General features: G+C 39.3%; 1 protein-coding gene across 1 annotated transcript in view; it reads left to right on the top strand.

Moving 5' to 3' along the window:
* Positions 1–2,809: 2,809 nt before the first annotated feature.
* The window catches only part of vaspb (vasodilator stimulated phosphoprotein b), a 37,217-nt gene continuing 30,014 nt past the window's right edge, over positions 2,810–10,012 (top strand). Inside the window, exon 1 of the mRNA XM_061045815.1 lies at positions 2,810–3,171. Coding sequence (XP_060901798.1) covers positions 3,167–3,171 — 5 coding nt within the window. The 5' untranslated portion in view covers positions 2,810–3,166. The remainder of the gene's footprint in view (positions 3,172–10,012) is intronic.

Raw genomic sequence — 10,012 nt, 5'->3', positions numbered from 1 at the left:
GTGGTGACTCCTGTTTTTAAATCAGGCGAAAGAACTAGTCCATCAAATTATCAACCTATTAGTATCCTCCCAATAGCTTCTAAAATCGCAGAAAGGGTAGTTTGTAGTCAACTAGTCTCTCATTTAAATGAAAGTGAACATCCACTGCAATTTGGCATTCGAAAGAACCTTTCAACAGAAACAGCAAACCGCTTTTTTGTTGAAAAAGTCAAAAGTTATCTTGACAAGGGTGGTGCCGTGTTCTCAGATTTTAAGAAGGCATTCGACACATGTTAACAATAATGTTTTACTATCAAAACTATAAATATTTAATTTTTCTGAAAGTGCACTGGCATGGATGCAATCCTATTTTATTTTTTTTAAAGATTTATTTTTGGGCTTTTTGTGCCTTTTTTTAATGGATAGATAGGACAGTGACTATCCATCACTGTCGGAGTCGGAAATCAGGGAGAGAGAGTGGGGAATGACATGCGGGAAAGGAGCCACAGGCTGGATTTGAACCCGGGCTGCCTGCTCGGAGGACTACAGCCTCCATACATGGGGCACGCGCACTAACCACTGCGACACCAGCGCCCCAGATGTAATCCTATTTAAATGAGAGAAGTCAATGTACAAGAGTGGGTGATAAGATTTCCTCACTTACCAGCTGTACTGCTGGGGTCCCTCAAGGGTCCATCCTTGGACCAATTTTATTTAGCGTATTTATAAATTATTTCCCTCAAGTTGCAAAGTCTAAAGAAGAAGCTTCTGCTAAACTGACAGCTGCTATGAGCAGGGTGTCAGATTGGCTCACTCAATCCTGTGTGACTCTAAATTTAAACAAAACTGTCTGCATGTATTTTACAGCAAGGAGAGACAACTCAGTGAATCCTGACATTCTGATCAATGGTGAAGTCATCACATCTGTGACACATGTTAAATATCTGGGCATTATACTTGACACAAATTTATCCTTAAAAAAGCAAGTCAAGATTCAAACAGTTAAATTTAATGTAAATAATTTCAAAAGCATCAGGCATCAGTTATCCTCATCCGCGGCAAAGCTCTTTGTATACACTTTGTTATTTCCACATTTGTCTTATTGCATTACAACTTGGTCACAGGCGAATGTCACTCAAGCCTGTGCACTCACTCTACAAACACATCTTAAAAGTATTAGATAAAAAGCCATGGGATTATCATCATTGTAATATCCTGAAGAAATATAATTTCTTCAACTTTGATAATTTCCTTTTTTTACTCTGATACCTGCCTGATGTTTGAAATTATTAATAATCTTGCTCCCCCTCCCCTTAGAGAATGCCTGGCCCAACCCAGCTGTGGCAGAGCAGGGAGGACTCGAGCATCCACCAGGTGGGACTAGGTGTCACAGTTCAGAAGGTTGACATTTAATCAATCAGCAATTTCAATTACAGCAGTGACAAAGAGGAACTATACCTACAGACACTAGACATTTAGGAAATCTTTTTGGCCATAATCTCCATGTTCCTTTTATGTGAGACTGATATGTGAACACTGTAAATGTTTCAATCAAGGTGTTAGAGGTAATAAAATGATTATGGATACCAACTGCCATAAATAAAGATTAGAAGAAGAACTTATAATTCAGACGTCACAACAAGATGGCAAATGCACTATATAGTGCACTACATAGTAAGTAGAGGGTTATTTTGGACACAGCCTGTGTGAAAATGGCAATTTTAACAAGAAAGTTTACTTGTGTACCAGATCTTTCCTTTAAAATAATCAACAAATGGGCTGATGAATTTGACAGGATCCCCCAAAGGCTTAAAAAAGGATACAGCAAATGGAATGAGCATTATATCCACAATGTTACACGGACCACCGGAACAACAAAAGAAGTCAGCGAAACCAAATAATTAGCTTATAAAAGTGTTAAACAGACTCTGACATTGTTGTTTGACTAATGACTGCATCGATAAAGACCATTGCCATTTGCAATTCATATGTAACATTCACAGGGAAATTGTTTGACTGTTGTCATTATTATTTCAAACAGCCTTCATATTTGGTTCTGATAAGAGCAGATACACACCACTCTGTTCATACTGCCTTTTTTATTTTGTAGCTTTAATTTGAGCCTCTGAGGGGAATTAAATACTTGTTCAATGTACACAGGATTTTGCAGAGATGTGGCCCTACAGAAGAGTTATAACAAAGTTCAATCAATCAATCATTATTTGTATAGCGCCAATACATAACAAGTGCCATCTCCAGACACTTTACAAAAGAGCATTTGGAATAATATGCAGGAAGGATTTCTCCTTTGTGTACTTGTGTTCCTGTTGTCATTGAAAACTTCATATTGAAAACAATTGACATGAATGCAATTAGTTGCAGCTGGTCCAGGATGAGCTCATTTCAACTACTTTAGCCTACACAAAGTAGCTAGTAACAATTATTTTATGATCATGTCTGAAATTGTTCATCTTCAAAGTAACAATAAATGATAGGCCTAGCTGTCCGAATAATTTACAGGGAGTTGAAAAGCTAACTGATCTAGGCCTAAATGTCTCTGAATCGGTTTTGAAAAGAAGCATGGCTAGGAAAAAAAAAGCTTATTTCTTAAAGAAAATCATACCTACGTAACCTACAAATGTTTTAAACAACTGAGATTTACCTCATACGATTTAGTGTAGCCTAAACTCTGGAATGCAGGTATTTACGATGCACACGTGAACGCCTCATGGGATTGAGCCGACTTTGAAGCTGGCGCGTTGAGCCAAACTCCAGTGAATTAAAACCACACGGACCAACCACCCGGCCGACCGAGTGAGCAGAGACAGTGTAGAGCAGACAGTCGATCACAAAGTGAAAATACAAGTGTTTAATTTGAGTTGACCTGCTTCTTCTCGACTCTTTGGCTCGTTGAAACAAATGAAGAACAGCGAGTTGACAGGCTGGCTCCACTAGGCTACTGTATCTGTTCTCTCCTCCCCCTCCTCCACCCGCTCCACCACAACCAGGAAATCGTCGAGGTGTGCTACTTTATACTTCTGGTTTCTCCCAGTTTTCGAGTGTAGCTGTGGGCTTTTGGCGGAGTTTTTCCGTTATTATTTCACCACTTTGACATTAAGAGCCGGGTTTCAGCACTGAAGTCAGACAAACTTGCCTACCAGGAGAGGATCTCCACTCCGAGCGAACAATGAGGTGGGTAAAGCAAATCCCTTCATCTTCATTGTGTTCCCAGGCTACATTTTGTGTTACGGCCTCGGTTCACTAAAGCGACTGATACGTGGTGACACTGTGATGTTTTATGAGTTCTGCAGAGTAGTGTAACCTACAGTAGTTGTTGTAGAGGTGTACTGAAATAGATGTTTCGGTGGTGATTCACTCACAGGGTTCAGCTTGAAACGGTGCAGCAGGTTTTTTGTTACATTTCCCAACAAATAATCGGATGTTTCGTGTGTCAGGAAGTAGCCTAGAAGTGTTTGCAAGGTCGTAGTGGGTGCCAGCTACCACCTGTTCACGTGTGAACACTTTTAAGTAAGTATTCATGAACTGTAGGCTAGTGTAGGTTAGACCAAAAAAAAAAGAATCGGCTTCAAAAACTCTGGACTCTTGTTTCACTACAGGGGCGTATAGCAGTTTAACACCGCTTCCATGTCTAAACCAAAATCACTATCACATAATAAAACAGTGATAGAAAAGGGGAACAGGTTATTTGTAATAAAGTGCTTGCTCAAACATTAACGGAACTAGGTGACTTGCATGAAGGCACTGCAGCAGGATGGGTTTTTTCTTTTTTCGTCATTTATAACTTCATAATACATTTGCTTGCTGCCTCGATCATGGTCCTATGTATTCCATGACCCTTCTCCAAATCTAGCCTCTTCTATCTTTTTTTCTCTCTTAGGGAATACAGAGGCTTGCAACGAAATCAAATTGCTCTGTTGAAAGCTCATGTCCACAAATTCCACATCCCGACAAAGACAGTGCACTTTGTAATCTAGCTCTGAAGCCATTACTGCAGGATGGGCTTTCTCTTGGCTGACTTCTTAGCGCTTTACAGATGCAGGTTTAATTGTGGACCATGTGGTACATCAGAGACTGATGTGGGGAATTATTAAACTAACCTTGTTAATGAAGGCATTGAAAAAGTAGTGCATAACTTACTGTTTAAGTTGCACTAAAGGCATCTGTCTGTTTTAACTTGTTGATACACTTTTAAATATACAATCAGTTTAAAAAGTAAGTGTGGGATTCACACATACATTCATCGTACATAATACAAATCATTACACAGCATGCTGTAAGAGAATCTATTGTGGAAATGACCAGTATGAGTCACAATACACTCCATACTGTAATTATCAAAAGTAAGGAGCCTTTCTGTCTCTATTCAGGTTGATGATCTTAAATGTGGTATCTGTCAGCGGGTCATGCACTCTTTGATCCCTGTTTGATGATTGTAGGTCTTATTTTACTTACTGCTCCTGCCAGCCCTTCATTTTGGCCTTAACAGCCTATGTCTCCTTGAATAATAGGCAGAGACTGGAATGCGGCTCCACTCATGTTCATTGTCATTTGTGCCTGTGGTATGTGAGTGTTGACACAGAAGCGCAGTCAGTTGGTCAAAAGTACAACAATTTGACCTAGTTGAGAAAGTTGTTCAGTAATAAATCCTAAATTGAAGCTGCCTGTACAACATTAAAAAGAGTGTTCACTTGTACAGCTGCATCATCACTGATTGACTGGTGCACATAAATTGAAGATGCAAGGATGCTACTGAAATTTGGAAAATACCCACGTGTTATACTTTTGTGATTTTTTTTACACTGAACATGTTTGCATATTTCCTAACCTGTTTTTATTTCTCCATTGTGTTTCTATGTACCATAACTCTGTTTAGAGCCTTGCATGAGTAAGTATTTCATACCATCTTACCATTTTGTAGATGGGCCTGGGTATTGTCAAGAACCTCACAATTAAATTTGTTTTAGATTTCTTTGGGTCACGATTAGAGGTGGGGAAAAAAATCGATTCATATAAAAATCGAGATTCTTATCTTCTGAGATTTAAAATAGATTCATCACTTCCAAAATCAAAAAAAAAATGTGTGGCTAATCGGTCACTCCCTGTTAAGTGCTTAGGCTAGCTCTTTAACTCAGCAGAATGCCAAAAGGAGCAGCAACAAATTCAGCCAGTCTCACATTTGACTGGAGTAGATCCTGAAGTTTGAACTCATTCAAAAATAGATTATGAATCCAATCGTGATCTCCAACGATCGAAATCGATTGTCATGATTCGATACCAATATGCTTCGATATCCATTCAATAATATGCATAGAATCTGACAGAAAGACCCATATAATTCAAAACATTACCTTCTGGTATTTGTTAAATAATAATGTGTTCATTATTTGTAGTAGTGTTACTTATGGTTCAGATCGGATCACAGATTTGGATCGTTTTTTCAGATACACAAAAATAAAATACTTAACTTCTCCATTCCTCAGCTAAACATAACTCAACAAACTGTAATAAAGAAAAAACTGAATCCTATTAGAAACAGTATTTTTACAAGTGACATCAACTTTAAAAACACAAGATAGAAATCTTTGGTTCATAGATCGGTCAAACAAATGGTGTGCATCCGTTTACAATGGATATGTTCAGTTTTTGGACTGAACACAGCCCTCTGTAACAGAGTTTAAGTTTACAGCAACAGACCAAAGCAAGCTGTAACATTACTAATGTGAAGCTATACTTCACATGCAGCCAACAGCTGTTACCTGCATGAGAGCAGACGGAGTGAGAGTGAACAAAGACAAAGTCACTATCCACAATGAAATCTCAACGCTTGACCACCTGTTTCTGTGTTAACAAATATATTTTAAAAGACTGTAATGTCTTCCAATTTGCAGCAGGTCTACATGAAGCTACTTAAACGCCACCTTCTTTTCACTGAGACTTTCTTTGTTATAGGCTACATCATGGCACCATCGAGCATTATCTGTTTCACCACCGCTATTGATTTAGAAATTAAGGTATTGTTTAGTCAAGTTGGAAAGTGGTACAACTAGGAATTAGGTTAGGGCGGTATCAATTTCTTCATACTTTCATAACGTCTTGCCATTTTACCAGGGTATAGGGTTATGATGGTATTTGTAATAAAAAAAATGACCGCTTTCATGCAAAGTATTTCTATTGGCTCTGTTTGTGTGTGCCTGTGAGTCCATGCACTGGGATAAGGACATTTAGCCCTACCATTTTGGATGTCAGACCACCTTATTCTTTTGATGTTGTGGCACAGGCACCGCATCCATCTGTTTTAATATTACAGTTACCATCATAGCTGACTTGAAGCTTCCATTTATGGCCCACTGATTCGGTCTTTGTGACTAAAAGGTCTGTCCTATGTCGCGTTACAACTGCATCAGATTACTTATTTAAGATTACTTGCATGATACAGCACACCCACAGTTGTATTTGGTCCACTCTACACTGTTTACAATTTAACAAATTGATTAATTGACAGCAGTTTATTTTCAAGCAAAGTTTCCTGTGCTTAGTTTAGAATCCCCTGTCTAGAAGCAAGGCCACACTGGGATCCTCCACATTTCTCCTTACACAGTTATGCAAGTCTATTGATCAGCCGTGAAAGTGGGGGATAGGCCTCCATCTCCATCTCCCTTATCGCTCTGGTTCAGCTTTTTTGTTTTGGTGCCTTAGCAGTAACTCAAAAGAAATGCAGCACTAACATTGATCTTTGAATTTTTTCTATCTGCTTCCTTTTTCAAAATTATCTTCTTGTCATTTCCCTGACAGAGCAGTTGCATGTTTCATTCACCAATATTCTTGTTTATTTATATGTGTGGGCTAAAGAGATAAAACTCTTTTGGTTTTGTTGCTGTTGTGTAATGTTCACATTAACAAGCATGCTGGGATACAGCTTTTTTATGTCTCTACTTGTTGCCTAACACTTTGGCGCACCAATATTGCAATACACATTTTATGGAAACTCATTAGACATCTTTAATGATAAAAGGACTGCATGGATCTCAGAATACTGAAGGATAAAAAAACTATGTATGAATGTAGTAAATCGCAAAACCAAACTAGATGTTCTTAACTCCTGTTGAGTTTAAATAATTGTTTATAGAACTATAATATAAACAAAATATTTGTCTGATACTAAGTCTTGCCAGTATTTTTGTTTAGGACGGTAGCTGCCCTTATCTAATCAATTCTTGATGTCTTATGTGGATCAGTGGTAGTCAGTTGCCTCAGATCCCGAGCTCCTGCAGTCATATGTTAAAGTATCCTTCAACTCAACCTTTCAAAGACTGAGCTCCTTGTCATCCCAGCCAGTCCCTCTATGCAACCACAGATCAATATCCAGCTTGGAACAACCAAACCTGGAACCTGAGTGTCATGATTGATGACCAGCTAACTTTTAAGGTTCAAGTAGCCTCGATTGCCCGCTCATGTAGATTTGCCCTGTACAACATCAGGAAGATCAGACCTTACCTGTCAGAACATGCTACACAGCTCCTGGTACAGGCTCTTGTGATATCACACATCGATTATTGCAACTCTCTACTGGCAGGTCTTCCTACATGCACTATCAAACCTCTGCAGATGATACAAAATGCAGCAGCACGACTGGTCTTCAACCTTCCTAAAAGAGCACAAAAGAGTCACTCTGCTGTTCATCTCCTTACTCTGGCTCCAAGTTACTGCTCGCATCAAATTTAAAACTCTGCTGCTCGCTTACAAAACAGCGACAAAAACAGCTCCTCCTTACTTTAACTCATCCAGGTCTACACTCCCTCCCGCCCACTACGCTCTGCCAATGAAAGGCGTCTGATCCAACCTTCACAACAGGGTCCTAAGTCTCTGACTAGACTCTTCTCCTCTGTTGCCCCTCGGTGGTGGAATGAACTTCCAAACTCCATTCGATCTGCAGAGTCCCTCTGCACCTTTAAGAAAAAGCTAAAGACCCAGCTCTTTCATGAATACCTACTAACTTAATGATGATGGTCTCCATATTATTGATGATGATGATGGTAATGACGATGGTTTTTGTTTAATAAACGATGACTTATAAGATGGTTTCTATACTGATTAGAGCTCTCAAGAACTGCCCTCAATGTTGTGCTTTGCCTCTGGTCACTTCCTGTCAGCACCTGTGTGTCCAATCAGACTCAAAGCTGATCGTTTGCTCTTACTGACATTGTTCCCTTTTTTCTAGATCCTTGCTTGTGTTGTACTTACTCTCTGATGTACGTCGCTTTGGATAAAAGCGTCTGCTAAGTGAATTGTAAAATTGTATCCTCCCACTGCTGCGTCAGCTACCTGTGAATGTTTATGAATGGATTAGTTTATACTGATGACATTTTACATAGCAGCCTCTGCAATCAGTATGTTAATGTAGTGTGAATGGGTTAGTGTGACCTGCACTGTAAAAAGGGTTTTAAGTAGTCAGAAGACTAGGATAGGGCTATACAAGCATAATTCCATTGCTTTTATTCTGAGTCTATTGCTTGGTAAATAACGAGCTTGATAAGAATGTAGCGGAGAGATGTCCCCACAGGAAGTTTTATTTATATAATTTCTGTATTATAGCTTGTAAGACTTATCTCCTAGCAAAGATCTCAATGTGTAACCCATGTGAAATCAAGCAGAACTGTGGACCAGCCAGAGCTTGTTGTGGGCAGAAATGCTATAGCGATGTATAAGGTTTGCCCTGCTAATGGGTGCAAGGATACATTGGGTTCATCAGGAGTCCATTCCTTAATGGAGTGTAATGGATACCAGTTACTGTACAATGTGCTTGATGATATCAGCCATCTTAAAGGCAGAATATGCCTTTAAAATAATTTATTGATCCAGCAGATGTCGCACCCTTGAGCACCAGCATGAAACCAAAACAACTCGCTCTGCATTGTTGCTAGCGATCTTTATTATGCTCGTATCTTCACACTGCATGTAAATTTACCTGAAATGAGCGTGATCTAGAAACACAGTTAAGCAGTGAGTACAGTATGTTATTCTTCTTTTCTCTAGTCCCTCAATTAAACAACTTTTATACACGAGGGGAGGAGTCAGTCAGCCGGCCGTCCGGGCGATGTAAACAAAGTGAAGATAGGACTCTGAAAACATCACAGACAGTGGGACTCGGGTGTTACACCCATTGTAGACAGTCATGACTCACAGAGTTATTTTCAGAGGATATACTTGATTTCTATTACATTTAAGTGTGAAAAATCACATATAAAGCCTTTAAAAAAGTTTAGCTTTAGGCCATTAAATTCTAACTGGTATGATTGTGATTGCTTTATTAGAAAACTGTATTGGAGGAGGCCAAGCAGATGATTTAATGAGCAGCAGTTTAATTTTGTTATCATTATGCACCATGATAACGCTGGGTCACAAGAGTATTACCAGATATGAATAAAGAGTCAATTATAACTATGGACAAACAAACATTGGAAAGGTCAGTGAAACTACATAATTTAAAGGCTTGTTAAATAAACGCAGTGGTTCCCACACATAGATGATACCTGGGCAGGAGAGTAAGTACAACACAAGCAAGGATCTAGAAAGATGGAGACGTCAGTAAGTGCAAATGGAACAGCTTTAAGTCTGATCGGACACAGGTACTGACAGGCAGCTGTTTTAGGGTGAAGGCATACGCAAAAAGACCATTTTAGCTACCTAGGTGTCATCAATCATGAAACCTAGGTTCCAGGCAGAGTTTGTGGGCATGAGTTTAGTTGTACCAAGTTGTACTTTTTTTGGCTGATTCGTCATGTTGAATCTGCGGTCTCTCTGATTGGCTGTTGGGAGGTTTCATTGAGACAGGTTCAGGAAAGCCCCTTGATCACGCCACTGTAGTATCCATGCTCTCATTGGTTTCTCCTTATTTGTTGCCTCCACCTCTTCTTTTCTGTGGTGCCGTGTGAAAATGGTTTTTCGTATCATAACAATGGACTACCGCCCCCTGCTAGCATGGAGAGTTGTTTCCTCTCACGCATGCTCATAA

This window comes from Labrus mixtus, chromosome 9 (assembly GCF_963584025.1).
Source record: "Labrus mixtus chromosome 9, fLabMix1.1, whole genome shotgun sequence".
Taxonomy (NCBI): Eukaryota; Metazoa; Chordata; class Actinopteri; order Labriformes; family Labridae; genus Labrus; species Labrus mixtus.
The sequence above is the reverse complement of the archived record's forward strand: the minus strand, read 5'-3'. Positions and strand labels throughout refer to the sequence as shown.